The sequence below is a fragment of the Hoplias malabaricus genome, chromosome 11 (genome assembly GCF_029633855.1).
Source record: "Hoplias malabaricus isolate fHopMal1 chromosome 11, fHopMal1.hap1, whole genome shotgun sequence".
Lineage (NCBI taxonomy): Eukaryota > Metazoa > Chordata > Actinopteri > Characiformes > Erythrinidae > Hoplias > Hoplias malabaricus.
This window is the reverse complement of record NC_089810.1, coordinates 6,138,469-6,161,041: the sequence shown is the minus strand read 5'-3', so window position 1 is coordinate 6,161,041 and position 22,573 is coordinate 6,138,469. Positions and strand designations below refer to the sequence as shown.

Sequence of the window (22,573 nt, the reverse complement as noted above, 5' to 3'; positions counted from 1 at the left end):
AGTTTTACAGGGATATAATCCAATGATTTACTGCCCTCCAGTGGCAAATAACAGAGAAACTGAAACTTTTCACTCTGTCTATGAACAAGAACACCACAAGAAGACCTGCACTGACATGACATTGACAGAGTAGAAAGTCTGTACATACACACACTCATACAGTCAACAATTACCTTATTGAAGCTTCCCTTCCTCTTCAGGGGCCACTTCTGCAATAAAGATAGACTGGTTAAGTTAATAAGTCATAATTCATAACCCATACCTGACACACACTGTACCGGACAGATGTCTTAGACAAAAGGCAATGTTTAGAACCCATTATCCCCACGGTGAGTCCAGTCTCGGCAGGACATTGAAGATTTGCCCTGTCACTGTCACACTCATACTGCACTGCCATTAGAGGAGGTTTGGTACCATTCATTCATTCATTATCTGTAACCCTTATCCAGTTCAGGGTCGCAGTTGGTCCAGAGCCTACCTGGAATCATTGGGCGCAAGGCAGGAATACACCCTGGAGGGGGCGCCAGTCCTTCACAGGGCAACACAGACACACACACACACATTCATACCTATGGACACTTTTGAGTCTCCAATCCACCTACCAACGTGTGTTTTTGGACCGTGGGAGGAAACCGGAGCACCCGGAGGAAACCCACGCAGACACAGGGAGAACACACCACACTGCTCACAGACAGTCACCCGGAGGAAACCCACGCAGACATGGGGAGAACACACCACACTCCTGGTTTGGTACCAACTGAATAATATGTTGATAAAAATAATTGTACACTGGACTTCCTTAGTGCCTTTCAAGTGCACCAAGATGCAAATGAAAAAATACAGCACAGAAGCGTAAATCACAGAGTACGAACACATGCGGTGAGCAGAGAGCGGAGAAAGAAGTAAGTTAAGAGGCAGATTCACTCGGGGGTGGGTTAGAGCTCTGCACTAAGCTCATGGCTCCATTGTGTAAGTCTTTTAATGAGTCCGTTTTGAGGTTTGATGTCATTAGCTGCTTTGAAACTTGAGCATTAAGAATAAGTATCTTCTCAGCCGTTGTTTTTATTAAAGCTAGTGTCAGATTACAGGACTCCAGCATGTGTTCTTACTGCAGTTATTTCTGAAGGAACACCTTGAACAAAGCTGAAATAAACACTGTATCAGAAGATCAGTCTTTGTGTGTAAGGTTTCAGCTTCGTCCGTTCGGTTCTGGCTACAGATTCCTGAAGACACGCTGTAGTAGGTTTAAAAGCCTTCCTCCACAGTACAGTGATGTAAATGAATGTGAGGTCAGTGTGTGTTTTATACCGAGTCTGAATCATGGCTGTAAGAATGATCGCAGCTAATCTATCGTATCCTTGTGGGATAATAATAAACACAGAACTGAACCGAACAGCTGGGTTTTTACATCAGATCCGAATATGGAGAGAGAGCTGGATTAGTCTGATATGAGGAGGGAGGGCATTCCAAATAATGAGGGGTAATTCTAGAGAAGGCTTTGTTTATTTATTGTAATATCAGTGGAGTTTTTTTTCCCCTGAGTGAAGAAATTAGCACAGAGCGCACATCAGCAGTGACACAGCTTGTGTTTGGTTCTCAGAACATACAGAACGTTTGGCGGGCCCTTCTTGGACGGTCACGCCGACGTCTAAGATGATCACCCCCATGTAATGCTCTGGACTGTCAGCATCTTCTAAGCGCAAGATCATCTCAGATGTCCTGTAAAGGAAATATTAATAATAACGTGCATAGGTTATTATTAAGTCGCTCAAATGTTTCCGCTGCTATTGAAGCTGCCTGAATCATATTCATAACTTTGCAAGAGAAATCACTTTACTGTATGTTTATACATCAACAAAACATGAAGATGTCTTACCTGTCCAGCTCCAGTTTACTAACGAGGATGGTGCCGGAACCCATGAAGTCGTGGGACCTCAGGTCACGGTCGTACACCTGCGGGAGAATCACATAATGACCAGAAAAATGCTGTAAGGCTGTTCGTATGCGGGATGAGAGTCTGTCTGCTATTTCTCTCTCACACACACACCTGAACAGAAATGGTGTGCTCCAGGTCCTTGATGGGGAAGGAGAAGGACTCGTTCCACACAGGGTTCAGGTTCCGGTACATGACCTTGCTCTTGTATACGGTCTTGCCGTCTGATTTGAATTTGACGTACGGGTCGCTGGTACCTGTTGGAAAGGAGCAGGAGATGAAGCATCTGTCAGTGTATGGGTCATTATTAAAATGGCGTTCTCCCACTGACGCAGGTATGGCTCTCCCACAGGAAGCAGCTGCCAGGGCAATAAACGCAGGAGTGCTATGAAGAACAGATGAGCAATGTGGTCATGTGGTCAGAGCAATGTGGCACTGCACGGCCCACCCAACCTGCAAACCACACACAGGCACACACCCGTACACACTGGATACAGCAACAGTGCCATTGTTGAGGGCCTGGGGGAGGTGGACATCACATCTCTTTCAGAGACAGAAGGATGTGAGCTGGTTAATTGTAAAAAGGGCCGAATAAAAAGGAAGAAAAAAGAAGAAGCAGCTCTGGCCAGCATGAATCCCCTCCAGCGCATTAAACCCCCCGAAACCAGGAGCAACTGGTGTTAATCTCCAAAAAGCCTGTTAAGACTCTGTCCTGCTATGGCCAGGCGAAGAAGAGGATAGGGACAGTGTGTCTTTGTCTGTGCTATGGCATGCAAGATTGGTGGTAAGAAAAAAGAGGAGGAGGGGGGGAGAGAAGAACAAAAAACTAAATATGAGCGGAAAGAAAGGAGCCCATGGCTTCATTTGTATGGACGGATAAAGGGGGTGCTTGAGAAAAGCTGCGGGGAGCCTGGAATCACATGACAAAAGGCCCTGTGGGGACGGGCTGTCAGGCCTGTCAGAGCGTTCCTCTCCAAATGAACAGCTCCAGGAGGCAGCTCCGCCCTGCCAGCCGCTGACAAGCCAGCCTCAGGCAGCCTGACAGGAGGAGAGGGGCTCCAGAGCCAGGGAAGAGCCGCAGTGTGACTGAGAACGGTGACGGCGGAAATTAACGCGGGCGGGGTGTGTTTTGGAGGGGGGGGGGGTGGCTACAAGAAAAGGAAAGGAAAGTGTGTGTGTGTTTGTGTGTGTTTGTGTGTGTGTGTGAGAGGGGGGTGGGCTTGTCGGACTGCTTTTTACAGGACTCAGCGGCAGTGTGTGTGGTGTCAGGCGGGCCACGGGCTGGGCGTTAATTGTTAGGCAAATAGAGGCGAGGCGGGATGGGGGGGGAGTATTGTGCCTCGCTGTCAGCGAAAGTGAAGACTCAACTAGTGAAGAGACAGAGAGAGATCAGGGAGTAAACGGCAGCTACACCGCACCACCTCCACCTGCGGGTTTAATGAGAGCTGTCAGGTGCGAGCTGCACCGTCCGCACACGGCCACTTCATACGGTTCTTCCTCTTTTAAAGTTTGAAACGAACGGAAGCACACGGCCCGTCAAAAGTTTGGAGACACCTCCTCTTCTGAATTCAGCAAATTAAAATATGACCTGGTGTGTGTCACACACTTATTTTCAGATCAAAAGCTTTAAACTCTCAGCTCCATGACAAAAGTAAAGGTACTACTTTATAATACACACACACACACACACACACACACACACACACCCACACACGTTATATTGTTGAAGTGATTATAATTTCCCTCAGCTGGTGCTTGCTTAGTTATTGTGATCATTTAATACAAACATTGCACTTTATTTTATTTATTTCACACCGTATCACAGTCACTTGATTTAGTTTAGACCACTGCACCTTCTCCAGTTCAAACACAGTTCCCCTCTACAGTGTTAGAGATGTGTGTGTTTGATTAGTGATTAGTCTGTGTTAGTGTGTTAAGTGTTTATTGTGTTGGTGAGTTTGGTGTGTATTCATGTTTAGTGTGTTTTATATGATTAGTGTTTATTTTGTGTGTGTGTGTGTGTGTGTGTGTGTGTGTGTGTGTGTGTGTGTGTGTGTGTGTATTACTGTGTTAGGTGTGTGATGTTCTGTGATAAAAACCAATCCCCTCAGGATTAATAAAGTTATCTAATGTTTGTTTAAAGATGCAGTGATCACAGACAGTTTATGATGATTTTTTGTTCCGTTCCTGTTTATTTGGTCACTTCAAGAACAGCATTTATTAAACGGGAAGGACACTGACTTTATAAACTTTATTGAGAGGTCATTTAGAGGTCGTACTGAGAGGTCGTTTACAGGTCGTATTGAGAGGTCGTTTAGAGGTCGTACTGAGAGGTCGTTTAGAGGTCGTACTGACAGGTCGTTTAGAGGTCGTACTGACAGGTCGTTTATAACTGATGGTTACTGGACTTATTTAATTAGTGGTTCACTAGTAAAATGTATTAATATTATTTTTAAAAATGGTTTAATTTATTTTAATCATTATTATTAGCTCTACCAAGATTATTATTATTATTATTAATCTAATGACATTTTATATCTATCTTAATTTTCTTAATTTATATAAAAACAACATGTGAATCTACACAAAAGAAACAGTACAGTCCACAGTTTACTGATTCAGCCCTGACCTGCTGTATTTAATTTCCTTTGTAAACCTGGGTCTAGTGATTCCTCGCCACACACCTGAGACGCTCTGAAATGAGCTGAGTGACAGTCATCAGCTGAAATACATCACACAGATTTTCACTTTATTTTTATTCCACAGAAACCTTATGTGGCAGAATCTTAATGACATTAATGACAGTCATTAGGAAAACATTATAAAAAACATTAACTTAAACTGGGTGTATTTTAAACTGGAGCATACTTTGAATACAACCAACTAATGTTATTAATTATGCTACATTTGCAAAGTTTTACAATCCAATAATCGTTGTGTTATATTTATTTAAAAAAACATTATTTGTTTTATATAAATTGCAATCAAAGCCTGTTTTTATGGTGAAAAGTAATGGGCTTTTTTCATCACAGAAATACAACACGTTTCAGACTTCTATTTAAACTCAATATAAACGTTAAGGTCTTAAATGAAGAAGATAAGAGTTGTTGTCGCAGCAGCACTGATGTGTCACATGTGAGGACAGAGAGGATATACTCAGACCCTAGTTTTAAACAGTGGTTGAGTAAGTGAAGGGTCACCTGAGGACTTGTCTGCACCGCAGGGCCGAGGGGAAAGCTGAAGATGTTTTTTGATGTTGCCACCAGCAGATGGTGATGTATCTCACTTTAAATCTACAACTACATCAGTGCAGAGCCGAACCACAAGCGTGACCCACCTCTCCAGCGAGTCCGTTTTGAATCCCGAGGAGCCGCTTTTGTGTCCTGACAGGACTCGGCGCTTGTAAGACGTGCGAGATCCGGTTTTTGTTTCACTGCCAACAATTGTTCTTTCCTGAAATGCTGGGATGGGTCAAGTTATTACCAGACTCAAACGGCTGTGAGGAATAGGACTGAAATATTGTAATTATGAGAAATAATGAGGGGATGATCGTAATTAACAGCCTCTGGGCATACACCTGTGACACTCATCAGGAGAATTAGGTGCCCAATCAGCTTGGCAAGGCCTGCCAGATAAACTGGCACTGGATCTGAAGAACTGTGCTGGGCACCAAATTGGAATTGTGCTCGCTCCATTTGTGCCTAAGATTGTTGCAAACACTTTGCAAAGCTGAAGGCTCTTGTGAAGACCCCTCTGCGCTTGAAAAAGTGACAAGGAACTGTGGAAAACATTAGGAAAGCTCGATCTCACTGGCTCCTGACACAACAGTGTAGTCTGATTGTAATCATACAGACTCTAGGGTTTTTTTTTTTTACACTCTAACTCTTCATTTGCATGAACCCTACTCTGAGGAAACTCTCATTTGTTTGTCGCCAGATTAGAAACAAAGATTCAATGTCTCTTTCGCACAGTGGCCTGATATGATTCCTAAAAAACCTGTCTGTCAGATACAGAACTAGTTTCCCTCTGACCGATAGTGGTTTCTGCCAACACTCTAACCATTAGGGGAGTGGCCTGGACAGAGGCTCTTCATTCTGGTCAGACCACATGCCTCACTGTTGTCTCAGAAAGGTGTCACCAGTCTGTCTTCAAAGTGATGAAGAAAATACAAGTACTTTAACAGCAACATCACATACCTTTATTTCTACCACAAGGGTTTCATTCTGCTGCGCTGTGGCATTCACCAAGGTTCTTCAATAGTGTGAATTTCTCCAATCAAATCAAAATCAAAATTTATACAGCATCTTTTTCATCGTACATTGTCACAAACTAGCTTTACAGAATTAGCAAAGAAGAGCATGTGGCTTATAAATACTCCGTGCCTCACAACTGTACAATTAAAAGCAGCGTCTACAATTGTGGGGAACTTCTTCTCTTTTTTTGTTTACATTTAGAAGCCCCATGTCATTTGAGGTGGAAAGATACGAGGAAAAATCTTGTAGCATGGTGTCAAAGTTGAACATACTAAAAAATCCACAGTGCACTCCTAGAACCCACTGATTTTTGAGTAGGATAATGTCCCACAGAATGGAACACCTTATGGCCAAATAGTCTTGGTTGTATTTTCCATCATACAATGCATTATTGCTGTTAAAAATTACAACTTTTAATTTATGACTTGCATTGTGCACTACATAGAGTGTAGGGAGATGTATAGTGCAGTGTTTTTACATTTGCTTGTACTAGTTTACCACACTCATAACATTAGGATCTGTAAACAGTATGTACTGCAAAGTGTTAGATACAATTTGGACGCAGCCACTATGTTGTCTTTACATTCTTTGACACACTGAACTGTGAAGGTCTCAGGCATCAGGCATTGCCTAGGAATTAACCTCTAAAGTGGTTGCCTCTAGTTTTACCCCCTCACATTATGAAGAACCTGCCCAGAAGATGCATGAATGCTTAGTGCTATTATTTTCTTTACTTATATCATTTAATTATTACGCACATAGATTTGAATATTGAAGGACAAAAGTAAAAACAAACAATAATAAACTAAATAGTGCATGGAAAGTACAGAAAAGCCCTAAGTGCTTGTACTAGGCACAAAGTTTTATAGTAAATAAATATTGTGTTTAATACTTTTATAACAAACACTGTATCACATAAGGAACCGCTGGTCAGATTTTACCATCACGGATCCAGACCCAAGGACTCAGAGTAACTCCTGAAACTCAGTAACTGGAAAGGCGGGACAATCTAGCAAGGAGAAACTCCAACTTGGAGGAACAGGGAGGCCTTGCCCTGAAGCAAGGGAATGACTCCCAACCTGCAGAACCTGAACGTGCAAAATCAAGACAGCTATCAAATCTGTAACCTGCTTTGAGAGGGGGGAAGTTTAATGGTCATCACTCTGTTGGTCTGGTAGTGCAACCTGATTAGTAGTACTCCCGGTGAAACAGGCTGAATTAGGTCACAAACTAAAGACGAAGACATATAAAATGCACAGTCATCATGAACTGCACAGACCAATTTTAGACCCCCACAAAAATAGATGTATCCTTATCTAGTCAATACCTGGGTAAGGAATGCAACATTGCAAGATATCTTGCATGTATATGGTTGCATGCTTTGCATACTATACTACATTGCATACTACTCTAAAAAAAATAAACATCTAAAAAAATACTTTACACAGGCTTCTGCCTTTGTTTTAAAAAAACACATGTAGACACCCTTTGAAAAACCTCTAACATTTCCTGATGCTTTTCATTCATGGATTCTAGCAGCATTTAATTAAAGATTGAATTTGCTGACAGTCCAGACTTGCGCATCAATACTGAAAAACAACACCTCGTACTAATGTATTTAAACTTTCAGGTTGTACAAAATAGAAGAAAGCCTTTCAATTCATTTTTGTTATGTCAGGTTATTGTTATGTTGTTGTTATGTCAACTCTAAATAATTCATTTAAAACCCTGACATACCATTTTACCCACTTCCACTGTCTGAAACCCTCTGTACCAAATTCCAGTCAGACGGTGCAGCAAAACCAAAAACTCATTTTCCCGATTCCACACTGGGAATTTTCAAAAGTTGTAACAGTAATAAAAAAGAAATAAAAGTTTGAAGTGGTTACACATCGCTACCTTGAAGACGTGACGACTGGCTGGAGGAGTAACACAGGCACTGGCTGTATGACGGGAGGTGGGGGGGGGGGGGTGGAGTAACGGAGAGTAGACGGTGAATGTGGGGAGACGAAGCGTAGATACGGCTTAACTTAGCACGAGTTTCGATGTCTGCTATTTACACTAATGCTAAATTGCTATAGCTACAATGTGCTAATCTTAAAAGCTTACTCCAGTCTGGGGGGCGCTGGGAGACTCGCCTATTGGGGTCAGTGGCCATTTCCAGCCGCCGGCTCGGAGGAGGCTCGGGTTCATTTCTAGAGTCGTGGTTCGTTGGTGGAGGCAAAAAATATTCAAATGCCCGGTTCATATCTTGGAAAGTTCGTTAGTACAGGCGTTCGTTAGTAGAGGTTCCACTGTATTTCCCTTTAAAGAAGCAAGTAACCGAGTGTTTAAAGGCATTCTCCTTGAATTCATAAACATAATCTTTTAAGTTTTATCAACAATTTAAGTTTAAGATTAAAAATCTATGTTGTATTTTATTTAAAAAATCATGGATATTTTGCAAAGCTTGGTTTTGGCTAGAGTCTGAAAAATATATGACGGTAATCATCTGCACAGTAATGAAAATTAGTATTTGGCAAGTTATAACAAAGACTGTTAATATAAACTGTAAAACATAAATGCCCTAAGATTGGACCTTGGGCAGAATAAAGGCAGGACTTCTCCATTTCTAAGGCAAAACAGGCACTTTTTTTCTGAATTCACATTTATGCGTTAATTTTTGTCACAAAGTGAGGTTAGCAGATACCTATGGCATCATAACATGTTCTTTTTACAGACCCACAAACAATTATTCTCAAATACATTTACTTTATACACCACTGACCTTTCACACCTTTCTGAACTCAGGACAAACCCTCACTTAACGTCCTGCTAAAATCTGCTATTTTAAAAATTTGGGTCAAAAGCCTACTGAATATTTTCATTATCACATTGCTTCACTGGTAGGTATCTTAGCAACCATCTACATTCCTACAGATCTACGACATCGGCTGAATATTATAAACTATGAACATGACCATAAATGCGTGCAATTAATTATGAGAAGAAGCAAAGATAACAGTCACGGAGGCACAGAAAAGTACACAGCCTTTCAGATTATATTAAAAATGACAGCGCTTACCAGATTTGTCTCTGATGACCAGGTTCTTTCCTTCCTTTAAGTTGATAGTGAGGATGTAATGGACTTTATGAGCCTGGCAATATATAAATACATCATTAATATCAATGGATTCATGGTCAGTGTTATAGTGTACAGTTATTTTTTTTTTGAAATACATTACAGAATATGTATTGTCATTCAAATTATTCATTCATGTATTCATCCCTGTAACCACTTCATTCTATTCAAGGTCTCAGTGACTAGCCAGGTATTAAGGGGTACAAGGTAAGAACACACACTGGACAGAGCACCAGTCAATCACAGGGCATCACACACTCACACAGTCACTCACTCACTCACACCTGTGGACAGTTTCACACACTCACTCAGTCACTCACTCACACACTCACACCGGTGGACAGTTTCACTCACTCACCCAGTCACTCACACCTGTGGACAGTTACACACACTCACCCAGTCACTCACACACACTCACACCTGTGGACAGTTACACACACTCACCCAGTCACTCACACACACTCACACCTGTGGACAGTTACACACACTCACCCAGTCACTCACACACTCACACCTGTGGACAGTTACACACACTTACCCAGTCACTCACACACACTCACACCTGTGGACAGTTACACACACTCACCCTGTCACTCACACACTCACACCTGTGGACAGTTACACACACTCACCCTGTCACTCACACCTGTGGACAGTTACACACACTCACCCAGTCACTCACACACTCACACCTGTGGACAGTTACACACACTCACCCAGTCACTCACACACACACTCACACCTGTGGACAGTTTCACTCACACACTCACACCTGTGGACAGTTTCACACACTCACCCAGTCACTCACACACTCACACCTGTGGACAGTGTCACACACTCACTCAGTCACATACACACACTCACACCTGTGGACAGTTACACACACTTACCCAGTCACTCACACACACTCACACCTGTGGACAGTTACACACACTCACCCAGTCACTCACACACACTCACACCTGTGGACAGTTACACACACTCACCCAGTCACTCACACACTCACACCTGTGGACAGTTACACACACTTACCCAGTCACTCACACACACTCACACCTGTGGACAGTTACACACACTCACCCTGTCACTCACACACTCACACCTGTGGACAGTTACACACACTCACCCTGTCACTCACACCTGTGGACAGTTACACACACTCACCCAGTCACTCACACACTCACACCTGTGGACAGTTACACACACTCACCCAGTCACTCACACACACACTCACACCTGTGGACAGTTTCACTCACACACTCACACCTGTGGACAGTTTCACACACTCACCCAGTCACTCACACACTCACACCTGTGGACAGTGTCACACACTCACTCAGTCACATACACACACTCACACCTGTGGACAGTTACACACACTTACCCAGTCACTCACACACACTCACACCTGTGGACAGTTACACACACTCACCCTGTCACTCACACACTCACACCTGTGGACAGTTACACACACTCACCCTGTCACTCACACCTGTGGACAGTTACACACACTCACCCAGTCACTCACACACTCACACCTGTGGACAGTTACACACACTCACCCAGTCACTCACACACACACTCACACCTGTGGACAGTTTCACTCACACACTCACACCTGTGGACAGTTTCACACACTCACCCAGTCACTCACACACTCACACCTGTGGACAGTGTCACACACTCACTCAGTCACATACACACACTCACACCTGTGGACAGTTACACACACTCACACACACACTCACACCTGTGAACAGTTTCACTCACACACACACACCTGTGGACAGTTTCACACACTCACCCAGTCACTCACACCTGTGGACAGTGTCACACACTCACTCAGTCACATACACACACTCACACCTGTGGAAAGTTACACACACTCACCCAGTCACTCACACACACACTCACACCTGTGGACAGTTTCACTCACACACTCAGTCACTCACACACACTCACACCTGTGGACAGTTACACACACTCACCCAGTCACTCACACCTGTGGACAGTTACACACACTCACCCAGTCACTCACACCTGTGGACAGTTACACACACTCACCCAGTCACTCACACACTCACACCTGTGGACAGTTTCACACACTCACCCAGTCACTCACACACTCACACCTGTGGACAGTTACACACACTCACCCAGTCACTCACACAGTTTCACTCACTCACCCAGTCAGTCACACCTGTGGACAGTGTCACACACTCACCCAGTCACTCACACACACACTCACACACCTGTGGACAGTTTCACACACACTTAGTTTTCATTGTGAGGCAAACGTCACTGCGGTGGTTACATTAACAGATCAAATGTGTCAAAAGGAAGGGATGATATTACTCCCGCTCCAGAGTGAGGTATCTGCCTGCTGTTGTTGCTGGTACATGCAGTTCAGCAGTGGAGTTAGTGAGGTTTAGACACACGCACAATAGTGTAACGAGCCTGAAATATTGTGTGAAGCCCAAAAAACACGACATGTCTAAACTTAGCCAAACAAGTTTTTAATGAGTGAATTCGGTGACTTTAATATGCAGCCTATGTACAATCTGTGAAACCACCCATCACTGTGCTGCAGAGCAGTGGACCTGTGTTCTCTGGACTGATAGCACAACATCTAATACGTCTGGAGTGAGCTGGAGTGGCATTTGTGATCCAAAACTAATCAGCAGACTTCAGGATCTTCATTATAGTCTTTGCATTTAAAACTAGGCAGCTTTATAGCATTTTGAATAATTAATAATATAATTTAAATGTAAATATATATTGTTACATTTAAAAACAGTGAATTAAAAATCCATATTAAACACATTGCCTTCAAAAGGTCCCTCTTGCAATTCATGCAATGACCAAGAGTGATGTGGACACAGTAACAGAGCTGTGTATAGAGCACTGATCCTGAATCAGTGCCTACGATCTTCAGACTGGTGCATTCAACATGAACACAGAGCTGATGTAGCGTCCTACTGTGGGCTGAAAGTTACTCACCTTCTTTTCTCCTCCTGAGACACTGGTGTCGTAATCGTTGCTCTCGTTTGGAACCTGAAAAGAAAGAGGTGTCATTTTCATGAACGATTATAAATCAATGGAAACACTGATATCAAATAAACAGAGCGACCCTCCCAAGTTTGGAATCAGTGTTTTATAATATAATACAGAGATGACTGGGATGCAGATAAATATACACTGATCAGCCATAACGTTACCTTTTATATAAGTTTACTTTATTAATTAATACAAAGAAAAAAATTATTACTTACATATTCACGTAGATTTTTAAAAATCCAGCTGACAAAGTATGTACAGATACATCTAGGCCTTTAACTACAAACATAAACGAACATAATCTATCTATGTTATGTTATCTATCGAACATAAAAAATATATATATTTAGAGTGTCCCTGAGAATAGAGTCTTTAAAAGGTATATTAAGAGTCTTTTGTCTTTTTAATTCAGTCCTAATGCTCTTCATAATTACATCACTAGAAACAAAAAAAAACTGTTCTCTAGTCGTGTTTTCCATGACTTAGATTTTACCAGACATATAATATACCACATAAAACTACATCTAACCTCATCAATATTCATTCATTCATTCATTATCTGTAACCCTTATCCAGTTCAGGGTCGCGGTGGGTCCAGAGCCTACCTGGAATCATTGGGCGCAAGGCGGGAACACACCCTGGAGGGGGCGCCAGTCCTTCACAGGGCAACACACACTCACTCACACACACTCACACCTACGGACAATTTTCAGTCTCCAATCCACCTACCAACGTGTGTTTTTGGACTGTGGGAGGAAACCCGAGCACCTGGAGGAAACCCACGCAGACACAGGGAGAACACACCACACTCCTCACAGACAGTCACCCGGAGGAAACAACACACTCCTCACAGACAGTCACCCGGAGGAAACCCACGCAGACACAGGGAGAACACACCACACTCCTCACAGACAGTCACCCGGAGGAAACCCACGCAGACACAGGGAGAACACACCACACTCCTCACAGACAGTCACCCGGAGGAAACACCACACTCCTCACAGTCACCCGGAGGAAACCCACGCAGACACAGGGAGAACACACCACACTCCTCACAGACAGTCACCCGGAGGAAACACCACACTCCTCACAGTCACCCGGAGGAAACCCACGCAGACATAGGGAGAACACACCACACTCCTCACAGACAGTCACCCGGAGGAAACCCACGCAGACACAGGGAGAACACACCACACTCCTCACAGACAGTCACCCGGAGGAAACCCACGCAGACACAGGGAGAACACACCACACTCCTCACAGACAGTCACCCGGAGGAAACCCACGCAGACACAGGGAGAACACACCACACTCATTACAGGCAGTCACCCGGAGGAAACCCACGCAGACACAGAGAGAACATACCACACTCCTCACAGACAGTCACCCGGAGGAAGTCCCAGGAGATTTTATTCTCTGAGCTCTACACACATCAAATGTGATGTTTATTGCTGTTGTTAATATACAGTAAATGTAGTGTCTGTCCTTTCTATTCCTTTCTATGCCCCACCTCTGAAGTTATGAGGCTATGAAGAAGCTTAAGATGCATAAACCACACGTCTGAGGTCTGCCTTTCACTAGGTGAGAGACTCGTGTTTCCGTCTACATTCTGTGTGAAACCGACCGTTCTAAGAGTTTCTCAAAGCAGGCTTCACCTGTTCAGCTTTAGGGCCGAAATATTTCTGTGCAGAGCACTCTGTGTCAAACAGGACTCAGTCCAGAGAAAAACGAGAGGTGTAAGAAAAAAATGCACATGGCCCTGAGAGGGTTAAGCAGATGTGATACTAATGTGATGTGATACATCTGCATTCCTAGTCAGTAGACTGGGTTAGATGATTTTTGGGGTTGGTTTGAATGAGGGTTGTCTATACAAAGCATTTAAAATTAAAAAATAAAAATATGAATATAAATCTCAGGCTGATAAACTGATAATAGTGCAACACTTTATTTTGGGGGGGTATCTGCTGCACTGAGTAAGACCCAGCAACAGAGACAGAGTACATTGCAGCTAAGGCACTGCTCTCCCTTTTCTAGTTAGTTATTAAATAAACACTTCTCTATTATCATTAATGGTTTATTTGAGAAATGGGGATGTTACAAGCATAATATAATGTGTAAAATATATATAAATCATATTTTCGTTTCTGTTGCTACTGGCTGTGTTTCCATTGGCTGCTCTGATGCAGAGAGTGAACTTTCAGGTGTCCGTCCAGTCCAGGTAAATGACAGGAGCACAGCCCATAAGTAAACATGTGACCTTAATTAAGCCAATCAGCATCCTCGAATCAGACGCCTTAGGGGGGCTTCATATTTCACTACAAGCAGATTCGGTTCACAGTGGAGTAAAGACCTGATGGTTATTGGTGATTAATCAGGGCAACGGTATTCTGTATTAGCCAACACCCCCCCCACACACACGCATACACAAAAAGTGTGAAACTCAACAAAGTGTAACATACGTTACTAACTTCAGTGGCATCCTCAGCCGATCCAGAAATGCACATGTCCTCTGTCCCTGCTGCAAACTCGTGCTCAGGAAACCAAGAGAAGGAGGGCTCCTCTGAAGGTGTGCTGGATACAGATCCGTCGTCTGGATCATCTACGTACCATGTTGTTCTTTTCTCTCCTTCGTCTGTTTTCTTGTCAGGCTTTTCACTGGAAGCGTGGAGGTCCAGAGAAGTGGGTCTTTCAGGTGGTACTTGGAGGTCTGATGCAGAAAACCTCTTCAAGACCACAGGGTCTGGGAATGGGAACTTCTCCACAGCCTTGGCTGCCGATGGTGTGCCTGAGGCGGTGTGTTGGTCGAGGAGCTGAGCTGGAGGTGGCAAGTAAGGGGCAGAGGATTGGTTGGTGCCTAGAGAAGTGTGTTGGTCGTGGGCACAGGGCTTGGCTGAGGACGGCACATCCAGGTATTGGTCTTTAAAGTGCACGGGTAATGTTCCATCTGTGACTGAAAAGGTCTCGGAGCAGGCCAAGCTGGAGGTCTCGCTCTCGGTTTCGTCTTGATCAAGGAACGCACCTAGCGTGGGTGGAGTAGACTGACCACACCTCAGGTCAGGTACTGAGATACTCCTCCTGTACTTCAGAGGGGTCTTCTTAGCCTTCTTCCCTATCTTCACATTGAACAGGGGCTTGGTTCTGTCTCGAAGTCGGGAAAAAACCTTATTCTTCTTGGGCTCCATTCTGAAGCAGGGGAGTCTAGTTACGTCTTTGGTTTCTAAACACAAACTAGAAAATGAAAGTGAATGGATTTAGTAAAGACCACAAACGGTCACATCAAACAAGCATCTAACACTGTCGCTGTACACAGCTAAGAAATAAAATAAACATCCATTCATTCATTCATCCCATGTAACCACTTCATCTGGGTCAGGTTCGTGGTTGGTCCAGAGGCTGCCCGGAATCACTGGGCGTAAGGCAGAAACACACCCAGGACAAAGCACCACACATTCACCCACTCACTCACACATTCACCCAGTCGCTCACACATTCACCCAGTCACTCACACATTCACCCAGTCTCTCACAGACTTACACCCATGGACAATTTCCCACACTCAGTCAGCCATTCACACACTTACCTGTGGGTACTTTCACATGCTCACCCAGTCATTCTCACATGCATTACTGAACAGTTTCACACACTCACTCATACATTCACCCAGTCACTCACAGACTTACACCCATAGACAATTTCACACTTACCTGTGGGTACTTTCACACACTCACCCAGTCACTCACACATTCACCCATTCACACACACATTCACCCGGTCACTCACACATTCACCCAGTCTCTCACACATTCACCCACTCACTCACAGACTTACACCCATGGACAATTTCCCACACTCAGTCAGCCATTCACACACTTACCTGTGGGTACTTTCACACGCTCACCCAGTCATTCTCACATGCATTACTGAACAGTTTCATACACTCACTCATTCACTCTCTCACACTCACACACACCTGAAGACAATTTCCCACACTCATCCTGTCACAGTTTCACCTTGTCCCTGTTTGGTTTAACCTGTGAAGATCTGGCACAAACACCTTCAGTGAAGGCGTTTGCGTGTTCAGTTTCTTCCTTCATCAACTCTGGCACTTGACCACATCAGATATATCACTTCACATGTGTGTGTACTGCAGCTCATGCGATGTATGCTTTGTCTGCGCAGACACTTGAAACTGAAAAATGACATGTTTGTCTTGCTTAGATGCTCAGGAATGAAGAAAATGCAGCAGAAGGCACCTGAGACAATGGAACAGCTTTTGGAGACAAATATGCCGCACTGGTTGTGTTACTGTGTGCGAGTCTCACAGCAGGAAGATCCTATGCAATTTCCTCTTACTTTAAAGGGGGCATGTCGTATGAAATCATATGTTCAGCGCATGTTTACATTAATGTGTGAATGTGGAGCCCACCAACCCACACACTGTGAAAGAAGGCAGTTTTCTGTGATCTAACCCAAGTCAGAAAAATGGGGATAAAATGAGCCATGTTTACCAACTGCTCCTCGCTCCTCACTGCTGTGCGCTCGGGGTCGGGGTGAACAGCGAGCGGCTCGTTATCATTTAAAGGAACAGGTGCGTTCTGAACAGGGGCTGTTTACACAGGGGGAGAACACTGCTGTGGGGCTCGTGGGGTTTGGACCAAAGCAGGTCACAGACGCTTCACTAAGAACTGTGTTCCACTGTGGAGAAAGAGGAGAAAATGTCCCTCTAGGGTGGCAGCAGAATATTGAGTAGAAAGCACAGCTCGTGGAGTTCTGTAACTATTCATCACGACGTTTCTGTAGTCCATAATATTTACTGTCATTAGAACCGTCAAATGATCTCAGTGAGTTTGGGCCATGGTTAACGTGTCAAACGCAGTGTGAGCAGCAGGATGTGCTGTGTATGTGTCACATTTCTGAGTGTTTCAGTTTCTGACTAAAAAGCTTTTAGCGCTTTTTCTCTGTGGTGAAACTGTTACTGCTGGGTCAGTCCTTTTGGTTTACAGTCAGACTCTGTATGACAACTCTGCGTCTAATGCAACAACCAGCCGGGGAGGGTACATCAGACGACAAGTGATCAGTCCGTTCTCGAAGCAGGAGAGAAATGGACGAGCGGAAGGATCTCAGCCACTAGACCGTGGTCACATTGTGATGGTTGTAATGTTTTGGTCAGAGCAGCTCCACAGCTGCAGGTCTTGAGGGGTGTTCCCAGTATACAGTGGCTAGTACCTGCCAAAAGTGTACGGTGACCAATGCTGACTGATGTGTGAGTGAGCTGTGCTGACCTGTGTGTTCTGACCCCTCTCCCACATCAGTGAGCCTTGTGAGCCCATGACCCCGTTGCCAGTTCAGTGGTTATCCCTCCTTGAACCACTTTTGGTAGGTACTAACCAGTAACCACTGCCCTCAGGATCCCTCAATGTATCCTGCTGTTCTACAGAGGTCTCAGCCAAAACATTACAACTGTCAAAGTGTGGCACTGGTCGAAGTGGCTTCCATCTACAATTTCACAACTGTTGAACAGGAACTGACAGTTCTTGAACTGCAAAAATTCACACACACACTTGTGTAACAGGGGCTAATGTAAGAAGATGAACAGTTATCAGCTTCACCTGTGCGTGGCTTTAACATTCTGGTTGATATAAACACATATAAGTGTTGTTCACCTTGAATGTCGGCTAGTGCACAATGCTCTGTCCATGAGCCTGTATCAGTGACTTATAAACGTGTGGGGATTCCCCATAGAGTACAACTATTTACTTAAACGTAATCTCAGGTTAATGGTTATTCTGTGTTTCCCTGTTCCCGGTTCCTCGTGTTTACAGCACAGTCCTGCTCCAGTTTGGTCATTTCTCTACTCAATAACACCTTCTTACCTATAGACACTGAACCAGGCCCAGGTCAGTAGTTGTGTTTCAGCCGAGGAGTCGGCCTGTGAGCTCCTGCACTTACTGACTTGCCTTGGATAGCACTGTTTTTGGGGTTTTTTCGTTCCCAGGGATCAGCAGTCATTGTTGTATGGTATTAAAGTTATAGGATTAGGTTTGGGACCAGAAGGTTGCTGCTTTTATTCCCAGGATCTGCACTTTCACCTCCCTCAATATCCACGGCTTAACTACAACTGAGCAAGGCTCCTAATCTCCAACTGCTCACTAGGCACTGTGGCGGTCTACGTGCTGCTCTGGGTGTCTGTGTGCTCACTTCCCCTAGTGTGTGTGTGTGTGTGTGTGTGTGTGTGTACAAACTGACTATTAGTGTGTGCGTGTCTACTGGCATGGATGTGTTAAATCAAGAGGCTCAATTTCTCCAAAGGAATTAATCAAATATCACTTCATTTCCTAAAGTTTTCGCACCACTTCTTACCTCAAGAGACTTTAGAATCGCCCCACCCCCTCGTCGAAGTCTGTCCAATCACAGCGCTGGACACGTGTTTATGTGAGAGCACAAAGATGAGGTCAAACGCAGCAAAACAGACACAGAGATATAAAAGCACTGAGTAAAAACTAAGAAAACAAAGACGGAGAAGAAAGAGGGCTGGTTATACAGAGTGAGATCACCGTAGTTTCATTAAGGCCCAGAACTGTGTTCCCTCATGAGGAATTGGGAGAATATGTCCCTGTTAAAATAATCAATGTGGAAGTACATTTACTAGATAGTAAACTGGCTGGTGTTCTCCCTGTGTATGCGTGGGTTTCTTCCGGGTGACTGTGAGGCGTGTGGTGTGTTCTCCCTGTGTCTGCGTGGGTTTCCTCTGGGTGACTGTGAGGCGTGTGGTGTGTTCTCCCTGTGTCTGCGTGGGTTTCCTTTGGGTGACTGTGAGGCGTGTGGTGTGTTCTCCCTGTGTCTGCGTGGGTTTCCTCTGGGTGACTGTGAGGCGTGTGGTGTGTTCTCCCTGTGTCTGCGTGGGTTTCCTCTGGGTGACTGTGAGGCGTGTGGTGTGTTCTCTCTGTGTCTGCGTGGGTTTCCTCTGGGTGACTGTGAGGAGTGTGGTGTGTTCTCCCTGTGTCTGCGTGGGTTTCCTCCGGGTGACTGTCTGTGAGGAGTGTGGTGTGTTCTCCCTGTGTCTGTGTGGGTTTCCTCCGGGTGACTATCTGTGAGGAGTGTGGTGTGTTCTCCCTGTGTCTGAGTGGGTTTCCTCCGGGTGACTGTCTGTGAGGAGTGTGGTGTGTTCTCCCTGTGTCTGCATGGGTTTCCTCCGGGTGACTGTCTGTGAGGCATGTGGTGTGTTCTCCCTGTGTATGCGTGGGTTTCCTCCGGGTGACTGTGAGGCGTGTGTTGTGTTCTCCCTGTGTCTGTGTGGGTTTCCTCTGGGTGACTGTGAGGAGTGTGGTGTGTTCTCCCTGTGTCTGCGTGGGTTTCCTCTGGGTGACTGTGAGGAGTGTGGTGTGTTCTCTCTGTGTCTGCGTGGGTTTCCTCTGGGTGACTGTGAGGCGTGTGGTGTGTTCTCTCTTTGTCTGCGTGGGTTTCCTCCGGGTGACTGTCTGTGAGGAGTGTGGTGTGTTCTCCCTGTGTCTGCGTGGGTTTTCTCCGGGTGACTGTCTGTGAGGCGTGTGGTGTGTTCTCCCTGTGTCTGCGTGGGTTTCCTCTGGGTGACTGTGAGGCGTGTGGTGTGTTCTCTCTGTGTCTGCGTGGGTTTCCTCCGGGTGACTGTCTGTGAGGAGTGTGGTTTGTTCTCCCTGTGTCTGCGTGGGTGTATTCCCGTCTTGCGCCCAATGATTCCAGGGAGGCTCTGGACCCACCGCGACCCTGAACTGGATAAGGGTTACAGATAATGAGATAAACTTGCTGTATGATGTTTTTTAGCCTGGTGGATATCCCAAGGCCAAAAGTTTGTCTGGACTATAAAAAAATAAAACAGAAATAACCACCGTATTTGTAATGTGTGAATGTGTTAATTCTTTGAGGATGTTCTTGAGAACAGCAGATTTTCGGACCTAAATGCACATTAACAAGCTATGCTAACAAACTGAGTTGATCTTTCCTTTCTGTCTGAATGAGACGGACACTTAGAGCAGGAGCTGGTCAGTAAGTCACACACCTTACGCCTAAAGAGAGGATGGTACAGTTTCTCTCTTCTGATAAACCTTCAAGTTCTCCATGTCCTGTGACTGATTCTGTTCTGTGAAACACCTCAACGTTGCCACAGAGGAAGTGTCACACTGAGTTAAGGCACCAAGTGCTCAACAAACCAACAGCTGTCCACTTTCACAACTTCAACTCCAAACCCAAGAGTTTACAGGTCGCCACACAACTCAACTCCTTCAAAACCTCTTTCTGTTTAATGAAAATAATCAGAATGAGTCTTACCTGTTCAGGTAAGAACACTACCTGAAGTCAGTCATGACCAGTAACACACACAAACACACACTTACACTCACTCTTTCTCTCTCTGATTTCTCTGGTGTGTCCTGGGTGATGGAGCAGGTTTGTTTGTGTGAGGGGCGTAGTTCATCCACGTCATCCTCAACAACATAGGTGTCTTTCAACTCTCTCTCTCTCTCTCTCTCTCTCTCTCTCTCCACCCTTTTTTTTCTCTCCTCCCTCTCTCTTCTGTTTCTGGTCATTCATTCATTCTTTCTTTCTTTCTTTCTTTCTCTCTCTCTCTCACACACACACACACACACACACACGTGTATTTCCTCTCTCCCCATTTCTTCCTCCTCTCTTATTCTAGTGACCCGTTTCTGTGAGGAAATATGCCTCCCTCTGCTGGTTGGATAAGGAAACTGCACGTCTCCCCCATGAAAACTATGTGACCTGTGGTTCCCAGCTGTAGACACCGTTTAACAGATTTACACCTTTAAGCATCGGTTTAATATCGGATTAAAGTCTTAATCAAGTCTCGAATCATTTGTTACTGTTGAGAACTCGTCATATTGAGGTTATACTCATTAGCTCAGACTCCATCAGTCACACAACACACGGCCGCCAGCCTTTGGGGTCCTGCTAATACAACACCACTGGACAACACTGCAAACTCTCCAGATCTGTCACATCAGACACCTCCACTGGCCAGCACTGTGGCTGTGTGATGAAGGGAGAATGGAGGCCACCTCACCCACTAAGAGAGCACGGCCAGGGTTTTGGTGAAAGGGCCAGTGTTTATTGCTATATTATGATTTAATCTTTAAATCAATAACACAAATATTAGGTTAATGACAAAGCCACTGACTCACCAGTGCTGCCAGGCTCTGAACCAAGGCTGTGGGCGGATACAAGCTGTTAGCTCCAGCTGTGTTTAATGACGTGATCGTTAAAAGTTTACCTCAGGGTTTTGCTCCGTGAACTGACACTACACTAAATGTAAAGAATTTTAATATTATGTGAAGTTTTCAGGGCGTTTTACTTGCCCCTCCTTCACATGTTCAAATGTGAAGTCTATCATGTGTGGACTGAGGGTTAAAGGGTTAAAATGGCTCAGAGAGGTGAATCATCTGAGACGTACACAGTCAAGTACCTGAAGTAGAAGATTTAAAAGGAGATAAAAGGGATATGTTGTGGCGATATGTTTCAAAAATCAGAGCCGAATACAGAAGCATAAATCCAGACTTTAAGAGGAACTGAGTGGATCAATGGAGTTCATCCTAATTATTCCTGAGAAGATGTATAAAAAATACTTTAAAAAGAACATATGCTTGAACTGTTTTACTTAAAGCTTTTTAGGTGCTTCAGAGAACCCCTGTAAGCTCTTAGTGTCTTCAAAGGACTTTAGCTTACTGTGGGTTCAAGGCTACGTGGCTGAACTCAGACCTAATCAGACAAACAACATGGATTTTTGGACTAAAATACCACCAAATTTAGTCCAAAACACCCCCCCCCCCAACACACACAAACACACACACCAACACACCAACATCCATGTCGTCTGGTTTGTTGTGGGTGGTAAATTAGCATGCTAGCTGCAGCATGCTAATACCGTGGTCACCTAGAGTTTCACTTAAAGACTTTTAAATACATTCTACCACTCGCTTTGGAGCTTATCAAACACGAGGTAACACTACAACCTCACCTGGCTAATTCCATACATATAAGGTTAGGTTGTTAGGTAATATATAAGATAACCTAACCTTATATGTTTGGGATTAGCTGTTAGCCGTATGTGAATCTATTGCATATATAAGATTTGTTGTTTTGCCGTCACTCACTTGGGGCTAAGAAGCACCTATGTTTCACTTAGAAAAATGTAACAAGCTGGATATTGTTATCTTTGAA

The 22,573-nt window shown here is 44.5% G+C and overlaps 1 protein-coding gene across 5 annotated transcripts in view; it reads right to left on the bottom strand.

The window, feature by feature from the left end:
* Positions 1-21,592, bottom strand: part of mctp2a (multiple C2 domains, transmembrane 2a) — a 70,303-nt gene extending 48,711 nt beyond the window's left edge. The window contains exons 1-8 of one of the 5 annotated variants that reach the window (XM_066684619.1): positions 21,538-21,592; positions 14,824-15,592; positions 12,308-12,361; positions 9,251-9,323; positions 2,048-2,190; positions 1,877-1,953; positions 1,608-1,719; positions 174-209 (exon numbers count right to left, since the gene is read on the bottom strand). In XM_066684619.1, coding sequence (XP_066540716.1) covers positions 174-209; positions 1,608-1,719; positions 1,877-1,953; positions 2,048-2,190; positions 9,251-9,323; positions 12,308-12,361; positions 14,824-15,546 — 1,218 coding nt within the window. In that variant the 5' untranslated portion in view covers positions 15,547-15,592; positions 21,538-21,592. Of the gene's footprint in view, positions 1-173; positions 210-1,607; positions 1,720-1,876; positions 1,954-2,047; positions 2,191-9,250; positions 9,324-12,307; positions 12,362-14,823; positions 15,593-20,668; positions 20,923-21,537 lie in introns of those variants that run through there. The other 4 variants (XM_066684618.1, XM_066684615.1, XM_066684616.1 and 1 more) reach the window with 4 other exon arrangements.
* Between the last annotated feature and the right edge of the window lie 981 nt (positions 21,593-22,573).